The 19593-nt window shown below is 34.1% G+C and overlaps 1 protein-coding gene across 2 annotated transcripts in view; it reads left to right on the top strand.

Moving 5' to 3' along the window:
* The window catches only part of LOC110092005 (solute carrier family 40 member 1), an 86067-nt gene extending 77929 nt beyond the window's left edge, over nucleotides 1-8138 (top strand). For both annotated transcript variants that reach the window (XM_020816346.2, XM_028698251.1), the window contains exons 8-9: nucleotides 7585-7695; nucleotides 7785-8138. In XM_020816346.2, coding sequence (XP_020672005.1) covers nucleotides 7585-7695; nucleotides 7785-7931 — 258 coding nt within the window. In that variant the 3' untranslated portion in view covers nucleotides 7932-8138. The remainder of the gene's footprint in view (nucleotides 1-7584; nucleotides 7696-7784) is intronic.
* The last annotated feature ends 11455 nt before the right edge of the window (nucleotides 8139-19593 follow it).

Genomic DNA, 19593 nt, shown 5'->3' with positions numbered 1-19593 from the left:
CAACAAACGTGGTTTGCTATAGGTGCGTACCATATTTGTTGCAGGATATTTGTTGACCTGTACTAAAAAAAAGCATCACGTACCTATCGGGACGTTTGACCATGAACTTTGCACATTTTCACACATCGAAGCCATCCCACCGTTCGTCCTCGTCGCGTGATCTTTGCCTCAAGCTGACCCCCACTCTCGTCTCTAAATGCCAAAGGGATGAAGTTCGGGAAGGGACCATTCGCTCTTAGCCATTTCTCTCTTCCTCTTGCATTTGCAATCCCTCTTCGCTTTCCCCTCTCGAGTGCTCCTTCGGGTCTCCCGTTGTTGTTCGACTTCACTCACTCGACATCATTCCCTTCCCTATCCGACCGGAAGTTATGACATTTCGATGGGAAGCAACAATAGGAGTTCGCTGCCTGTGAAGGTAACTTTCGCCCTTTCACATGCTTCTTCGACCCTTCTGTGGCCAGTCGACTTTAGTCTCTTGACAATCTTCCTCTTGTTGGAGCAGAATTTATGACATTTTGATCGGAAGTATGGACGGGAGCTCATTGACTGTGAAGGCAACTTTCTCCTTGTCGCATGGTTCTACGATCAAATCCCGTTTGGCAAAAGAATTAATTATAATTAATTTTAATTGACTAATTATAAATAATTTTAATTAATTGTAATTATTCTAATTAATTCTAATTAATTTTAGTTAATTTTAATTGATTGATTTTAATTAAAGTTAATTTTAATTAATTATATTTCATTTTACTTAATTGTAATTATTTAATTAATTATAATTATTATAATCAATTATAATTAATTTTAACTAATTAATTATAATTAATTATGATTAATTTTAATTAAATTTAATTTTAATTCATTATGATTAATTATTATCATTTTTAATTAGAGTTAATTAATATTAATTATTTATAATTAATTAAGATTATTTGTAATTAATTAAAGATAATTATAATTATTTAAAAAAAAATAAAAAAAATATAATTATTTTTTTAATTATAATTAATTATAATTAGTTAGAATTAATTATAGTTAATTGTAATTAATAAGAAGAAAAGAAAAGAGAGGTGTACCTCCCTTCTTGCCTCGATCCACGAGCCAACATAGTCGCTGACAACTCTTGCGGAGATATAAAGTTCAAAATCCCATCCTTGACGTGTGTGATGCACCGGTGGACCCCCTATATGCGCTCTTGTAGCATGGTGGGGGGGGGAATCCGGTGTTCCGTGTTCTTATACGAGTACTGTTAAAGGCCCCTACACGCTCTTGTAGCGTGGTGGGATGAAAAGATGTACGGCTCGGTGTCTTCCGACACCTACCATGCACGTTCGAATAGCGTGGTGGGATGGCCCAGTTTTCTGTGATTTCCTCTAAACAAGGGATATGTTGAGATCCTCCCGAAATTAACACTGAAGTACACAATACTTGAACAATATGAATACCTCACTTGAGCAGCAAAATAGAGGACCCGTACTTGAACAGAAATGCACATAACTTGAACCAAATGTGCAGAGGACTTATACGAACAATAGGAAACAGGACTTGAACTGAACTACAAGAAATGGAATTCCAAATCCTAAAATGCACAATCAAGATCAAAATGCAAATGTCAAATAACAACTTAGTGCATTCAAACAAATACAAGCAAGGACTCATGATGAACAGGACCTTGATGCATACAAGTAATGAACAATAGTCAATTCATAGCTTTTGAACAATCACAAGCAAACATCAATAATTGAAACCTATGAATACATAAGACAATGTACATTATGAATAATGCTGATGAATGCAACGGACTTCCACAACAGTCCCAATGAGATTAAAAGCTTTGTACTTGCAAGTAATAGCTGTCAACTGCAGAATGCACAAGTATCTCCCACCTGCATTAATGAAGGCCAAGATACGAATGCAACGATGCTTTCAATGCATATAAATAATGATAAGTAATATGAATGAGTAGGTGCTACCTCTTCCAACATTGTTTAACCAAGGAACACAATTACCTATTGATTTCTTAGACATAATCCCTACCATAAGAAGGATAAATCTTATATAAGTGGGAGAGATGTTTGAGCGAATTCGAACTAAACTTCCTGGTGTTCTAAAATTTCTTCTTGGTTCCATACTTAGGAAGAAAACATTTATGATATCCATGAACACTGCAAATGACAAGTGCACCCAGATACCTCAACTTATCTTAAAGGCCAAATACTTAACTATGGAGACTACATCTCTATTGATTTCAAAATATAGGACACTAGTCTAGAAAGGTCTCCAGACGAGTGAGAAAAGGGAGTCTATATCAGACTAAAGACGTATCCTATAGCAGTCAGGTAACAACACTACGATTCACCTATAAGAAAATGCAGGGAATCGATAGTAAGAACTATGGGCCGTTGAAGGGCAACGCCATGCCACCGGATCTATAACCTTCGTACAAGAAGACATAAGGCGTCAATAAAGCCTGAAATAAAGCCCCGTGCATTCAACAATAATAGTCACTCATGTAATTGGCCACCTATTCGTATTGCATGCAAACATCTTAAAATGCCCCCGCACATGCACTGTAATTTGTATGCACATAGTTACACAAAATGGGTAAATGCAATTACAAGACCCGCTTGGGCCCCGACAAGCGTGTCTTGGATACACACGTGCCGTCTAGGGATGCTGTACGGGTGAATAAATGAACGTAGTTTTAGTCCGATCCTTCTATGTGGGTAGATAGGAGTCTTCACGGCTCGAACTATCAAATAGATATACGATCAGTGTGTTGACCGAAATATCTATTTCATACATTCATATAAGGCCTTCAACAAAAAAAATTATTAATAAAAATATAAAGCCTACGAAACCTTATCCTCTGTCGATAACTCGACAGAGTTGACAAAGTTCAATCCACAAATGGAAATGACCCCATTCACCCCTATGATGGTCGTGTTGAACGAAGATCTAGACCGAAGGGGTTCACAAATATTTTCAAATGTCACTCAAATGCTCGAAAATCTAAAATCCCAAAGATCATCAAAAAATCAAAAATATTTAAAATTGAAATCAACCATCTAACCACTTAAAGCAAAACACATCCACCTTCTATAATAATTTGCATATACACATTAATCTATTTTCATTTTAATGAAGGTACAATTATTTTCATTTTCATTTCTATTTATCTCATGCCAATACTGTAAGGGGGTAACTTTTGTATTTGCATCCATATACATTTTCCATTTCAGTGCTTTCTATTTATTTATTATGATTATTTTTATTTATTTCATTTTCTTTTACATATACACATTAATTTGTATAAGCAAATTTTATATTTGTATATACTATATTATAACTTTGCTTTAAAATAAATGTAATCCCTCACTTCATTGCTTTTCGTGCTGAAATCTTTTCAAATTTCTTTATTTTCTAAGTAGCTTCTTTAATGAAACACCTATGGTCACAATCACGTACACAATTACATAAATCTATGCTGTTATCTTACAACTATAATTTCATTAATTTTAACATATATATATATATATATAACTCTTAACCTAAACTTTTCCTGAGAACTCTTATTGGCTTCAGTATTTTGTCTGAGCTTAACGATTTAAATACTTCACTATTCCAAATAATATTCATTTGCGTAATTATTATTAGACCAATTTATGAAAAAGCCAAATGTTATTTAAATAACGTTGTATTAATTGGATGTTGTTAAAGGCAACTTCAAATGCATTGGACAGACATCATTCATATAACTTTGAATATTTCTAATTTATCATATCATAATTACAGTTACATCATCTAGTATTAATCTCTAAAAGGATAGGAAGTTAAATTTTCTTAAATTAAAATTAATTATCTCGATTAATTTTCCTTTCTTCCTCGTCGAATTGAAATTTCCACCAATTGATTTTCTTCTTATTGAACAATTATATACTGTTGTTTATGTTAAAACTAAAAATTATACATTTATATCTTTTCTAAAATTGCACAGGAAAGATGAAAATTTAAATGAATTTTTCCTCATGGTCAGAAATGGAGGCTCATGAACTCCTCTTTCTTTTTGTTCTTCCTCCTGTCGAGACCTGATCTTTGGACAACCTCAACAGTAGACAAACTCCAACTTTTTTACTTCCACATAATTTCTTTTTCTCTCTTAACCAAATTCTTGTTCTTCCTCTTGGTCCCTATGTTGACCTCTGTGTAAAGCACAAAACGTCCTTTTACGTTGAAATGGAAGCTCATCAACTATGTTGCATCGATACGGATACAGCGACATGGATACGACACGATACGGATACAAGACACGTCAATTCTTAAAAATATTGGATACGGGTACGGCGCGGACACGACATTATAATTTATAAATCATACATAAAAATTAAGAAAGCAATCAAAGCATAATATTTAAAAATACAAAAAAAAACATCATTAATATAATAATGCATTAAATGTCTAATACAATAACAAAAGCATAAACATAAATTATCTAGCACATGAAGTTTCAACTATTCAATAGAAGGAATGATATGATTAGCTTCTTCATTGGTTTGTATTTGAACTTCTATATCATCTTCAATAAATATCATAGCTTCTAATTCAGGCTCATCAAGTGAAAGATTAGTAATTTCTAATATTCCCATATCATCAAGAGACTCAAATCCATCTCGGAAAGGAGAGAACCTTGCTTGCAGCACCGTCTTTTTTTTTTTCTTTTTTTTTTCAATGGACACGCGTGTCCTTTTGAAATTAAATAGTATTTTAATTTGATACGACTTTGGTGTATCCGACATGTATCGGTGGCGTATCAAAGGCGTATCCGTGTATCGATGTATCAGATACAACACGCCTTCATAAATAGGTGTATAGGTGCAACATTGCTCATCAACAATCTTAACAATTTTCTCATATGATAGCTCACCACATCAACTATCACTCACCCTCAAATGGAAGCTCATTAAATATAATGTGTAAAGAGCCTACTCAATTATGTGGAAGCCTCACCCACTCTAAAATTTTGCCTAACCACGATAGAACCCACCAAAGACCCATGAGGGTCATAAATCTCATGATTAGTTTGATCATAGTCAAACTATTGTCTCTAATACTTGTTAGCGAGTGAACCAAGGGTATACCAAAGTTGGTTCAAATACTTTTGCAGTCAAATATGTTTTTAACTCAAAAGCTTGTGCATATGAATAACAACCGACTATTTGATATTTTGAACCAACATGTTTTTAATCACTTAAAGTGAAACTGACCAATTACTATCATATGTATCAGTATCTTTCATTGACCTTTAACTTGTTATGAAGGTAGCTGGTCTATACATTGTTGACCCAAGTTGGAGTAGCCATAGTTGACCTCAAAAAGAAAGTGATGACTCGATCGATATTAAATTCAATTGATCTAATAATTGATCAAGAAATCTGAATTGCTACTAAAATTAAAAAAAAAATGAAAAAATTAATTCATGGATTAACAAGGTCATGGGACAGGTTTTAAGCATGATAACCTCCACTTGCATGTTGAGATTAATTATCCTCCTCAGTTCATTGCATTCTTGCTGTGAACTTCCGTCTTTCCTAAGCCATTTATAACCTCCAATTTTAACTGTATAATTCATTTGCTAGGGCTGTATTTGAACAAATTTGTTAACATAGCATCATAGCATTATATCCAACAAAGTTGTGAAAATTGGATTGGACAATGAACTTGAAGGAGAGGTTTACAGTTTAATCGGTTCCACCGGGGTCGAATTGAATGAAGTAATAAATAATAATAATATTAAAATAATATTCTTTAAATAAATTTAATTTACATATAAGTATAGATTAATCTTAATTAAGGTTAATACTGATTAATTATTATTTTTAAATTAAAATTAATCAATAATAATTATTTATAATTAATTAAGGCTATTTATAATTAATTATAATTACTCATAATTAATTATAATTAATTAAAGATAATTATAATTTTATGTTATAATTAATAAGTGAAGGAAATACAAATCCTTCTCTTGCCTCGACATGCTTGCTCTCTCTCCCTCGATCCACATGCCAACCTCTACAACCCGCGAAGGTACGAAGTTTCTAAACTCAGATTGTCGTTTCGTTGTATGCGGCGGACCGAAAAATGACCTATATATGCCTTTATTGCGTGTGGTGGGCTGGGACCCCGGTCCAACGCCTACGATAAGGCGGGCAATCACCAAAACTCTACTTCGGCTTTCTTGGTGCACCGGAAAACCGCCTATACACGTCTTTATTGCGTGGGGCGGGATGGGACCCCGGTACGGCACCTACGGCGAGACGGGGTCACTTATAAGTACCCCGAGCGGGGGGAAAGCAAACTGTGCATTTTAAACAGGTACCGTCAAAGGCCCCATCCACGCCTTTATTGCGCGTGGTGGGAGGAACAAAAAATCACGGCCGCGGTGTCCTCGTCTGAGGACACCTACCATACACGCTTTTATTGCGCGTGGTTTTATATCTATATATTATATATCAAATTTATTTGAATATTATATACAAAGTTTTTCCAAAAAAAATATTTTGAAAGTAATCCACCATGCGCACATATGACACAACCAGTTGTTTAGTCACACATCGCTTTGGAGGTTTTCTTATGTTGCTTATATAGCTTTTTTTTTAATGAGTAAAGAGCCCACATCGGGAGGTGGAATCATGTGGGTATGATTAATTAATACTTAATATATAATTTTTGGAGTTTATTTACTAATATATTATATTTAAATTAATTTAATTTTTAATAAAATTTATAATAAGTTAAATTATTTAAATAAATTATGCATTGAAACAGCTAGTTCTTAAAAATTTGGACCGGTTCAATGGTTTGTTGGTTGAACCACCGGCGGTTCAAACAGCTTCCCACTGGTTTGTTGTTGGGCCGGATTTTCATGAGGACCGAACCGGCCACATACCCTATTCACGGTTGAACCAGTCAAACCGGCTACTCTGGTCCGATTTTCAAAACCATGATATGTAACTAAAATTCTAAGATTGGTTTTGCTAATTCAGGGCATAACAGAAGTTTCCATCAAATTAAAGTTGTAACTGTACTCCAAATGTAATCAGCGCTATTAACCTACAAAAAAAAAAAAATAATCTTTGAGCTCTTCAAGGAATTGTGTTATGGATTTATAACACAATCGTTTAAAATTTGTATCTTTCTTTTCATCTCAACTATTATCTTCATGTTAGGAGCTTTAGGTTTTGTTTGTGACGGCTTTCTTACCGCTTCATAAAGCAGCTTTTTTAGTGCAAAAATTTAATTTTTTTATTTTTGCACTAGAAAGCTACTTTAATAAGTTGAAAGAAAATCGTCCCAAATGAAGCCTTAAACTGAACGCCAAATAATCCATAATTGTAATTCTTTAGATTGGACAAAAGCTTCTTTTAGATAAAAAAATGTCTTCTGTAAAATTGAGTCTCTTTGTGATTTGGAAGGTCCATGAAAATGCCCTTTCCATCTCAGAGACCACAATAATTGTCAATTACTGCTATTGAGGTATTATATTTTTTGATTATGAATTAAACTCACGTCAACATTTACCAGGATCAAGTCTCTGAAGCTGACAGATGCATTGTTGGTGGAGTTCAGAGCTCACTTCAGTCTATGCTGGATTTGCTGACTTGCATAATGGGGATGGTTGTTTCAGATCCAAGGGTAGGTCATTTGAAGTGAACACTTAAAAATAATTTCATATTAACTGTCCTCTTACTATCCATTTTGTCCATTTGTGCTCTACCCATCAGGACTTCGGTCAATTAGTGATATTGTCCTTCATCATAGTAAGTTCTGCTGCCATACTCTACACTTTCCACTGCTATCGTGTTCGAAATCACCTGCTTCATTTGGACAAGATACTTGCGAAGATCAACTGGTTGGTTAACTCATTATAAGGCATTGAACAGCTTGGTGTATTTTATGAGAAATCGAAGTTCGGTTCCTAAACAAATTCCAAAGGTTAGAATTGGTGGAAGTCAAACAGCCAATGGAACTGTTTCTTGGAGACTTTTTGTGACCTTTTTTCTTATTTGTGTTAGTGGAAGGAGCCTCAATTTACTGATAATCCTAAATTTAATTAATAATCCCTTATATCTGATTTATAGTTTTTATTCAATAAATAATATTGCAGAGATGTCCTCTTTTTCGGGTGCAGGGTTTTGGAGCATGAAACATCTTATTGAGCTGGGACAAGGTATATAATATATACTATGGAGTAAGTGTGGGCTGTGAAATTTCTTGCTCCGGCCTCTTCACATTTTGGAAGAATTTTAATGAATTTGTTTAAGTTCAAATTTTCAGAAGACATTAGATTTAGAGATAAGACATATCTCAAAAATTTCATCCTCATTATACGAGAACTTTAAGATCTAAGTTCAAGTTCTTCATAGGTTAATTATCCATCATGATGTTGTAAGACTCGGCATATGTAATGCGGCTTTAAAGACGAGTAACAAATTTCACAATTATTTATGGAGAGTTACACAAGCAGAGTTTTATAGGATCATACTTTAAGTGTCTCCCATTGTAAAAAGTTTATTATGCACTACGAGAGGTTCATTTAGAAATATGTAGAGAACACTTTTCCTCTTAAGATTATGAGACAGATTTTATGAGCCAATAATAAAATAAGATGCGCTAGAATTCACTCAAAAATATAACAATTACTAGCTACACTCCAATCTCGCCCATTCACCTGTTATAGAGCACTTGTCACTCCAAAGCTCATTGTCTTTTGCCTAATTTGTTATTGATATAATGGAACATTTTTTTGTGATTGCCAGCCAACAAAATTTTTTCATCTTGGTTGTGGACTGCTTCACCAAATGGATAGAGATCAAACCCCTAACAAAAATCATAGAAACAAATGCTAAATAACTCGTCTGAAAAAATGTAATGTCTTTTTGGCATTCTTGCAAAGATCATCATAGACAATGGAACTCAATTAATTGGAAAAACATTAACGACATTCTACATGGATCTTCATATCCAGTTGGTGCACACAATCGTTGTCCATTCTTAAGCAAGTGTGTAGACCAAAGTTACAAATCGAATTATACTTAAGGGACTAAACACACACCTCTGGAAAGCTAGGGGGTAGGGGGTAGTGTGCTAATGAACTTCTCAATGTTCTTTGGGCCTACCACACTTCTTTCAGAATTCCTATAGGGCAAACACTGTATAACTTTTGTTTTGGGACAGAGGCAGCCATCCTAGTCGAAATTGGAGTCCTAAACCTTATGATATAGACTTTTGACTTTAATAATAATGATGATAAACTCCGAAGTAACCTGGATCTTTTTCAAAAAATAAGAGACATGATCTTACTCAAAATTATTTCTTAAAATAATAGCTCGCCATTATAACAGAAGGGTGAAACCTCGATGCATCTCAGTTAGAGATTTAGTCTTTTGTAGCCTCAAGCCAGCCTCAAGCCAATAGGGAAAGGCTCCCAATGCATTAAACTCTCCTCATATTAGAAGACCTTATATAGTGGAAGCCTGAAACATTCAAGCTGAAGGATATTGATGAAAAAACACTACCTCAAACTTGGAGCACTGAGAATCATTACAAACATTACCAGTAGCTATTAACAAAGCTACCTATTATATAGTTTATATGCTTTTTGAATTAAGTGTTATGTAGTCCTCGTGTGTCTTAAGCTATGCCATTTTATAAATGTATTATCTTTTTTAAGATGAAATTTTTTTATTTATCCATTGTTTTTAATGCCTTCTTTTTGCATCATCATAATAATGATACTAGATAAACTATAATCCAACAAAATTTGAACCTTTCAATTCTTTGAAGAAATACATGAAATTCATTGTATCTTTATCACTTAATGAACAATCTTAGAGAGACTCAATCTGACTTTTTCCACACAGTTTAATGCTATCAAGTAACACTTTAACAAACAACATTGGATAAGTCAAATCTCTTTCACTGGGGTTAGTGTCATCAAGAAACACTTTGGTAAATGATCTTAGATAAATCAGATATCCTAGATGGATGTCTCTCAACCTCTTCTTAACTGGTTAACTTCATCAAGTAGCTTTCTAGAACCTAACTTGGGATAGATTAAAAAGTATTTTATAAGTTCTCTCTCGCCTTAAAAAATAAGGCTACACATGTGAGAACCTTTGTTAAATTATAAATTGTGTAACCTTAAGACAACTTAACGTCAAGATATATGCATTTTTGTTAAATAAACATGCAATTAAAAAATCACTAAGATAAATAAAAAGAGATAATCAGATGATTAAAAAAATACTCCATAATAAAAATATTACATGATCTCAACATCATCATCACTAAAGAATATTTTTTTTCAGGTCACTTTCAATAGCATCATCATCAAAATCTGGATGGGAGTCCTCGAAGGCTTGGCAGGGAGATAGCCCTTCAACAACAATAGTAACATTATATTGTACCAGCCGAACTCTCTTTAAAAGCCACAAAAGAAGCTTTCTTCAAGGCATTAACACTCTAAATCTCTCATTTCAGCATTAAATAGTTTATTATAAGCCTCTTGAGTACGATTTTGGATCTCTCGGTAATAGACCAAGGAAAATTTTGAATTATTCTACAACCTTTAGTGATATGGCCTCTGTGCGAGCTTCAACATTTAATATGGCTGGCTCTCTCTCTCTCTCTCTCTCTCTCTCTCTCTCTCTCTCTCTCTCTCTCTCAAGAGATTCTTTGTCAACATCAAGAGCACTCTTCTTTGCTGCAGATATCTTTAAAACCTCCTTTTTCTGTTAAATTTTTGCACATTATTCAATCAATACTTCAAAAAAGCGATCAATTTCTCGGTTTTAAAAGGAAAGGGAGGTATATAATATCGCTAACTATGCTCTGCACTATGCCAATTGGCTCTCCAAGGGCAACATCTCTTTAATCTTTGTATTTAGGCTTCGCTCTTACTCTCCTCGAAGATATTTAACTTTTACAAACTCGGTATTTTACACATCTATTGGTGATTCAAATATTTTGGATCATCTGAAGTAGATATATAATTTTGTCTTAATATGGAAGAAGAAGAAGGAGAAAAAAAATAGAAAGAGATTGAGGTAGCTCATAATTTCATTTACACATTGTCGCCCGGTACATACATGCTTTAATACCTCCTCGGGGAAAGATAACTTCAAGGTTCATATCCCACTGTCTGAATCAAGATTAACATCATCAGTCATCAAAGGACGTGCAACCTCCTTACACCCTTCACCATCCCTCGACAATATCACTCCGTCATTCACCTTTTTTTCTTTAAGGTGGAAGATCCACCCTCCCTTTGACCTTCTAAAGGATTTTTCAAAGGAAGAATTAAAAGAATTGAGACTCGCTTCACAAAATTTCCCATTCTTCAATCGAATAGCGTACGATCTTCCTATTTGAATGGAAATACCAATCTTAAAAAGTTTCTCCTCCAATACATACAAGCTAATATGGCAAATCCCCTATTGAAGGCTTTATATATCAGGAAAGTTAAGAATTTTTAATATCTTTTCTTCTCCTAGCTGAGGGGAGTTTGATAGCTCCTTTAACTCCCCCCATCTTTTAGGAAGACGCCATTCATTCTTCACAAAAAATAATGAGCTAGAAAAATTCATAGAAGGGTCGCATGTCGAAAAATACAACCACGTATTGCTCCTGCATGATACACGACCTTGTGAATCACTTTTAAATTTGTGCATTTTGGATAAGTACTCAACAATTAATATTACACCACAATATTTGAAAATAATCGTCAAGCCAACAATAATCGTTATGGCCTTGCATGAGAATTTAGGTAAACCAATGCCACATGCCTTAAAGATCTCAAGTAACTCGGGAGCTGGAGGAAATCTCAACCCTACACTCAACACCATCTCATATAGTGTAATAAAACCAGGAGGTGAGGTGCCTTCTTAGTCAAACCACACTTTTGGTGCAACAATCACTAAGTCCTTAAGTGGACCGAACTTGTTATGAATAATTGCTTAGTCGTTTGAAGTAATAGTAGTTGCAACACCATCAATTGATGTTAATCCATGGGATCTTCTCCTATTGTCATCCTATTAGGGTGTAAGATGGGCCTATTAGGGTGTAAGATGATCATATAATATATTAAAAGAGAAAATTATTTAGAACATACTCCCTACCTCGGTGATCAAAGGGACTCTCTTTTGCTCTGACACTCTGTGATTAGATTAAGTAATTTTTAAGGTGCCTGGTGACCCAGTTCATAAGAATGTATATATATATATATATATATATATATATAATTACAAGAATCAAGCAATGCAAATGATAAACTCTGATGCCAGATCAGGATCATAAAATTTTTAAAAGAAAAAATTACCTGTCATTTTTTTTAATTCTTGGAAGAAGACATATTCACTAATAACTTCGTGTTATTCCACTGATTGCTACCTTGACCTATTTCCTTAATGTTCATTGCCAGATTTTTGGAGGATTTTTTCTCCAACTTATGTTTATTTGGTCGCTTTTGTTGGCCTTTAAACTCCTACAATATACTCTTTACCCCTTTACAAAGGAAGACCAGAGCCTGCGCTAGAGGATTGAGCCTTTATCTTCATTCATGGTCTTTAGACTCCTACAAGATAGTCTTCAACACTTTTATAGAGGAAGACTGAGGCATGTGGTAGAGGACCTGGCCTTTACCATCTTTGTTGCTCTTTAGACTCATAGATGACAGTCTTCACCCTTTTTATAGAGGAAAATTGAAGCATCTGCGAAAGGACTGAGCCTTTACCGCCATTGACGATCTTTATACTTATACATGACAATCTTCCCCCTTTTTATTGAGGAAGACCGGAGCTTGCGCCAAAGGATCAGGTCTTTACCTTGTTGGCAATCTTTAGACTCCTACATGATAGTATTTACCCTTTTTATAAAAAAAAAAAGATCAAAGGTTGTGCCAAAGGACTGTGCCTTTTTCAATGTTGACGACCCCTAAATTTTTGGTAGTCCATTTTTTCCTTAATTTACGGGAGAAATTTTTAACTAGCTTAGTAGAACTATGCATCTATCTAAACCTAAAGGTGGTATTTATAAATTCCTTTAAGGGTTTTTTTATTCTGTTTTTTCATCAATTTTTATTAATTTTTTCAGAGTTTTTTTAGCTAAAATAATAATTTTCCTTTTTTTTTAAGAATAGCTTTATTAATTAATAAAAACAAAAAATAATATTAAAAAATATAAATTGTCTCTACTGCTCTTTGAGGCGGCTAACTTAGAAAAATGAAAAGGAATGAAAATAGGGGCGTTGTTGCACTCCCTGACACGTGCAAGGCACATATGTATCACGCGCTGGAGCAATTATTACGTCCGGTCAAATCTGAAAGTATCTGAATGTATACCGAGCAATACCGAGTGCTCAATACCAAGTTTTAGGTGACGCGCGGGCAGGCGTAGTCGGTATCGTCGGTGGCGGTGGGCTGGACAGCTTAGTAGCTCGGCCGCCAATTTGCATCTAGGCCAAATTTTTAGCCCAGTCAGTTTGGTTCAGATGTTTTGGGGGTCCCTAAGACCATTTTTCAACATTATGAACTCAATATTAATATTTTTAGATGCCATCAAAGCCTCTATAGTCCGGTTTGAGCTATTTTAAGTTTTAGAGAAAATATTTTTAACATTTTCTGCTCTGACTGTCATGCCAACTTTATGGAATATTAAATTTATAATTATGAATATTTTATTTGGTTCATGACCCTGAGTGGAGGTCCACATTGACGTTCAACGAGCGAGCGTGCCTTGTGATTATCCGAAAATTATAATTTTTCATTGCGACTTTGTAAAAGACTCATACGAGATGAATCCAATGAGCCCAAGATCACATCCTTTTAACATCATTAAGACAATTAAATGTTGAATGAATGTTTTATGATCAAGGGAATCAATATGGGTCGTTTGATGAGCATTTCGAATTTGCCTTGAATCTTCTTCATATTCACAAAGCTTGCCACTCTCAAAATTTATACATAGACCCCCACTCACTATATGAAGGGGACCTTTTACTAGAGATTGGAGTGTGTTGTGAGGTTTCAATGATCCAAGAGCTCTACCTGAGCACCACTGCATGAGAACTTCTATTGAATCACCGACTGTCGACGGCCACCGATCACCATACACTGCTGCTGAACCTTCATCCAACCGTCATTGGCTAGCCAACCATCTTTGGACCTCCGTTCAGCTGTTGACCACGGTCAGACCTCCACGGGAGTGTCGTCTGGCTTCTAATCACCATCGCACCTCCGCCCGGTCATCGATTGCCTCCAAACCGTCGTAGACCTTCGCCATGTTGTCGAACTTTGTTGGAACTTCTACCAACAGCTACCACTAGACTTTTGACCTCTGTCATCCGATCACGATCATTACAAACTCTTGAGTATCCATACGGAGTTCTACCAAGTCTGCAAACTATTGTAATTTCACCTTTTCTAAGTTAAGGGACTAGTCAACCTTTGTAATCATCTAAAAAATGGTGGAATCTTCTCACCTCGGCAATGCCCTGTGGTTTTTTTTTCCTTTTTGATTTTTTCACAAAAAAAAATTCTGATGTTTCTTTGCTTTCTCTTAAACTATCTGTTTGTGTGCTTGATATTCGTGCATTGCTAAGATAAAAAATTATCTCACTTAACCGCTCCAAATACACTAGACTGCAATAACAACAACAACAACAATATTAATAATAATAATAATAATAATAATAATAATATAAGTTTTTATTTAAATGGATTTGTTTTATTCACCAAATTTTCAACGCCTACGTGTATCAAATTTATTCACATTTCGTGTGCAAAAATTTTTAGATTTTTATCGCGTGAAGACCTTGACTAATATAAGTATAGATCTTAGCTACTTTAGTCATCTAGAATTTGCCGGCACTATCCACTTTGTGAATGGACGCTTTTGCAGAGATTTTAACCTTTGGTAGATGTCTTTTTAATAGCTTTTGTGTGCGTAATGACTTTCTCTCATTGTTTTTTGTTGTTCTTGGTTGATCTGACTTTGGAGTTGCTATCTAAGTCAACAACAAATAGAATTTTAGTTTTATAATGGAGGCTACTCTCTTGTCTATTGTGTTGCAACTTGGCTTGAAGGCTTGTAATATCGGGGAGGAAGTCAAAAGTTAGATGGAGTTTTTAAATATTATTCCTTAATTATAACTAATAACAAGCTTTCTTTAACATAACAAACATTTAGTTTTTGAAAAATAAGAATATCATCCTTTTTTAGTCTATTGATTTTAGAATATGACATATGATCCAAACTGACTATTCTTTGCCATCACGTATAGTTAATGGTGTCAAAATTGTTATTTCTTTCACTGAATGGAGTGTAGAAGAACAAGTTTTTGAAAGTTCGTTAGGGTTGTTAAGCTCTTATGAACTAGCCTCGGGGGGGGGGGGGCAGTAAATTAGTTGTTTTAAAAATTCTTGAACGCAAGTAAAAATGTTTCAAAAACTTTTTGAAAATCTTAAAACAAATACAATTAACCACAAAATAAATTAATATGTAGAAAATAAAAGTGCAGGAAAAACACTGAAAGAACACACCAGAATTTTATAGTGGTTAGGCCAACTTGACCTACATCCATTCCCAAGAGCCTCTCCTCTGGGTATCGCACTAAAACACAATGACTCTCGTTTTGCTCCCACAGTAAGGTGGAGAAGCATTTACAAACTCCTTTTCATCAACTCCAGTGAGGCGGAGAACCTGACCTCCTTTTGCTTCCTCTTTAAGCAGATAGAGAACCTTGATCGATTGTAGAAGAAGACCTTCCCAAAGCCACCAAGGAGCCAAGGACGACGAATTGAGAAGACGACTCGAATCCTTGCTTGGAACAACATTTGTGAGCATCTCACAAACTCCCCCTTACAAAATTCTCTCTCTCTCTCCCAAGCTATCACTCTCCTTCTTTAAGCTCTCTCAGGTCAGGAAAGCAACAAAAGATCTCTACATAAATGAACAAGAGATTTTATAAAGAAGGGCTTAAAATTTGTCATAATTTGCAACTTGCCGTCAAAGATCGTCCAGATCATCCTGTACGATCAGTATATTTCAGTCATTTCAACCTGGACGATCTAGGTGGGCTGGACGATTAGAACTCACTATTTGTTCTGATCATCCTTTGTTTTGATCGTATAGGACAATGTGAACATTGTCCTGTACGATTAGTTCAAAATAATATATATCATCCATCACATCATTCTGGTCGTCGAAAAAGTACATGTTGGATGATGAAAAAATATAATGTATAATCCAGGATGATTATTGGATCGTACTATACAATTAGTTCAAAACTAGGAATTATCATCCAGCAAATCGTTATGGTCGTCCAGGAGATACACTTGGACGATGAAGAATTTCAACTGATCTTCATGCAAATTATTCTGGTCGTCCAGGTGATTCAGAAGAAAACTAAGGTTTTTCTAATTAACTATCCAGGATGATATGATCGATCAATAAAATCTTAATTACTTTCCTTAATCACTTGACTAATTTAGGCATGATTGTAATGAATCATTTAGGATGATATAGGATCTTGCCTAAATGTGTTTGTCGGATGTGATTTTCTAATTTGAGCTTATTATCCAGGACAATGTCAATATCGTCCAAGATGATCTGCCTAATTCGGCAGACTAAACACATATGCCCTAATTAGGATTTCTATTTTTAACTGATAGTCCAAGACGATTTGGGATCGTCCTATATGATGTGAATAAAAATAGAAAATCCTTAAACTTACAGAAATTCTCCCCCTGAGTGTGTATATGCAAGGTTACTTAGCATCAGGATCCACCTTATTTTATTTAACTCAAGAAAATAAAAAAACCACTAAAATTATACTTACAAACTGACTCAGTCCTAATCTACCCAAACTTGAGCTTGGTGAATTGTAATTGACCTTGTGGACCTGAAACGTTAGAAGGTAGGGCACTTAAAACAAATGTGCAGTAGTAATTGTAGTAAGAAAATAGGAATGTCAGAAATAATTTCTATCATCAAAATTATAATCCTTGAATTCAGGTTTGCAACAATTTTTGCACAACTTAATGCCAAATATTTGAATTGTTTCTTATGTGCACTTAAATGAGGATTTCATGAGTCTTTGCTTCTACCACTAGGAAAGTAATTTGGGATAAACTATTCATCACTTATAAATGAATTAATAAAATCAAAGAATCTCATTTGAACCTTTTACTGCATGAATGTGAACTCTTTAGGATGAAACCTAGCAAATCAATTTTTCACATGTATATTAGGTTCACAAAAAATGGACATCTGTGTATGCTTTAGGAAGAGAATAATCAAACTCAGAAAGGTTAATAAAATTCTTTGTTATTTGCTTGATAGATTTAATGCAAAAGTCGTCGCTATTTCCAAATCTAAATATTTAAATGTTTGATAATCTACTTGGTTTTCTCATTGCTTACAAGAAAAATTTGAGCCAAAGACTTTTCGATGCATGTGATAAAGAATAGAGAAGACTATAACACTAAAGGCCAATGACATGGATAGCAATGCCTTATGAGCTGATGGAAGGGAGGAAATAACTTTAATAACTAGCCAATTCAAAAGCATCCTGAAGTGTAAGCACAAGCATCACATCAATAGGAGCACATGTAAAAATGGTAAAAGTAGTAAGTTTTCTTTTGACATATGTTGCTATGAGTGCAAGATGCCTGGACATCTGAGGTCTGAATGCCCCAATCTTAAGAGCCACACTATGAAGAAAGGGGTAAGCATAAGCGTAATGCAAAAATTATGAAATGAAAAGAAGTTAAAAAATCTCCTAGGCAGATTTAGCCTCTGGCTCATCAAAATAAGAGCCAGACGAGGAGGTAACAAGCTTATGCCAATTTGTTAACTCATGTTAGGATGATGTATGTGAATTATTCTATCATGAGCTGTTTACTATTTCTAAAAAAAGTCATGACTTCTATAGAAAGCTAATGAATCTGCATGTTAAATTGAAAAATGAATTTTATGATATGAAATATGAGTATGATTTGTTAGTTAAAGAGCATGTTGATTTTAAAATTGAAATTATTTCATTAGACAAAGAACATGCATCTCTATTAGATGAATTTGATGATTTGTATAAAACATATATTGAACTAAGCAAGTCACATCTCCTTGAAAGATGAGCATATTGATTTAGAGAAAATATTTTAAGGAGCTAGAGACACATGCATCAAAACTAGACGATAAAAAACATGAGTTATTATTTGAACTTGGAGTTGAGAAAAGTGTTAATGAATTCTTGCTTAAAAAATTGAGTGCACTTGAACAAAACACCCATGGACATATTCATACACAACCACGACCTAAAATGCAAAATACATCATATATTCTTAGGAAGAGGAACAAACCCACTCATAGGGTTAGGTGTTATTCTTATGGCATGCTAGGTCACATAGCATGTAGTTGCACTCCAATACACCATAGATAACATCTTGTGTGGAGGCCCAAATCATTAGCATCACAGCATAGCATGCATCCATTTAGGCATATGGAGGGACCCAAATATGCTTGGGTTCCCAAAACTATCTATTTGGAGTGACCATCAAGTTAAATTTGACTTCAAGTAATCATCCAATTCAATTAAAATTGTAGTGACCATCAAGTTCACTTATAGATTCTTTATGAAGATAGATTTAGACCTATTTCAAGCGTTAGTTTAGGAAGATATAATTTACCTTTGTAATGTTTTGATGATAACACTAAATGCACTTGGAAATATCTCATTTTAGATCAATTGGTACCTATTGATGTAGTGAGTATAAGAAGAGAGTAATTTGAACTTTTATTTGAGAGATATTTTTTACCAAGCCCTTCATTTATACACTTTTTATAGTTATGTTTACACTAAGTATCATTGATATTTATGCCTAGAGAAATTGGGGTAGAGGTACGTTAAGGTATGTTTGTGTATTTTTTTTTTATTTTTTGTTTATTTTATTTGTATTATATTTATATTTTATGCATGATTGTGTGTTTTAGTTTTTTATTTGCAAGTTCATTCACTTGTATGTTATTATGGCTTCTCTTATTTTCACTATGTTTTTTATCTTTGTGTTTTGTGTTAGTTGTTTGCTTTCTCTTCTTTAAAGTGTGTTTTTTCTTCTTTGTTATGTGCATGTATTTTTAATTTTTAGTATTATTTTGTATTGTTGTTGGTCGTAGATCTTAATTTTGGTGATGTTAAAAGAGGGAGTAGGATATTGTTGGTTGTACCCTTTTTTTTCATTTTGGCTAGTTTATTTAAATTTCATTGCAAGTTTGTGCCTTACTTTTAATTCATGTCATTGTGTGTATATTTATTTAAATTTCAATGCTTGTATAGTTTTAATTCATGTCGGTGTGTGCATGTTAATCTAATAAAAAAAAAAGTTTCTCCCTAGTTTTTAAAGAGATCATATAGTAATGGAGATAACTTCGATGAAAAATAAAATCATTTTATAATTCAACCAATAATGCTTGCCATCATAAAAAAGTGGGAGATTATTGTAATTCGGGAACTCAAATTTATATTTTGATGATAAC

The sequence above is a fragment of the Dendrobium catenatum genome, unplaced genomic scaffold, assembly GCF_001605985.2.
Source record: "Dendrobium catenatum unplaced genomic scaffold, ASM160598v2 fragScaff_scaffold_1058, whole genome shotgun sequence".
Lineage (NCBI taxonomy): Eukaryota > Viridiplantae > Streptophyta > Magnoliopsida > Asparagales > Orchidaceae > Dendrobium > Dendrobium catenatum.
Note: the sequence above shows the minus strand (reverse complement) of the source record. Positions and strands in the feature narration are given on the sequence as shown.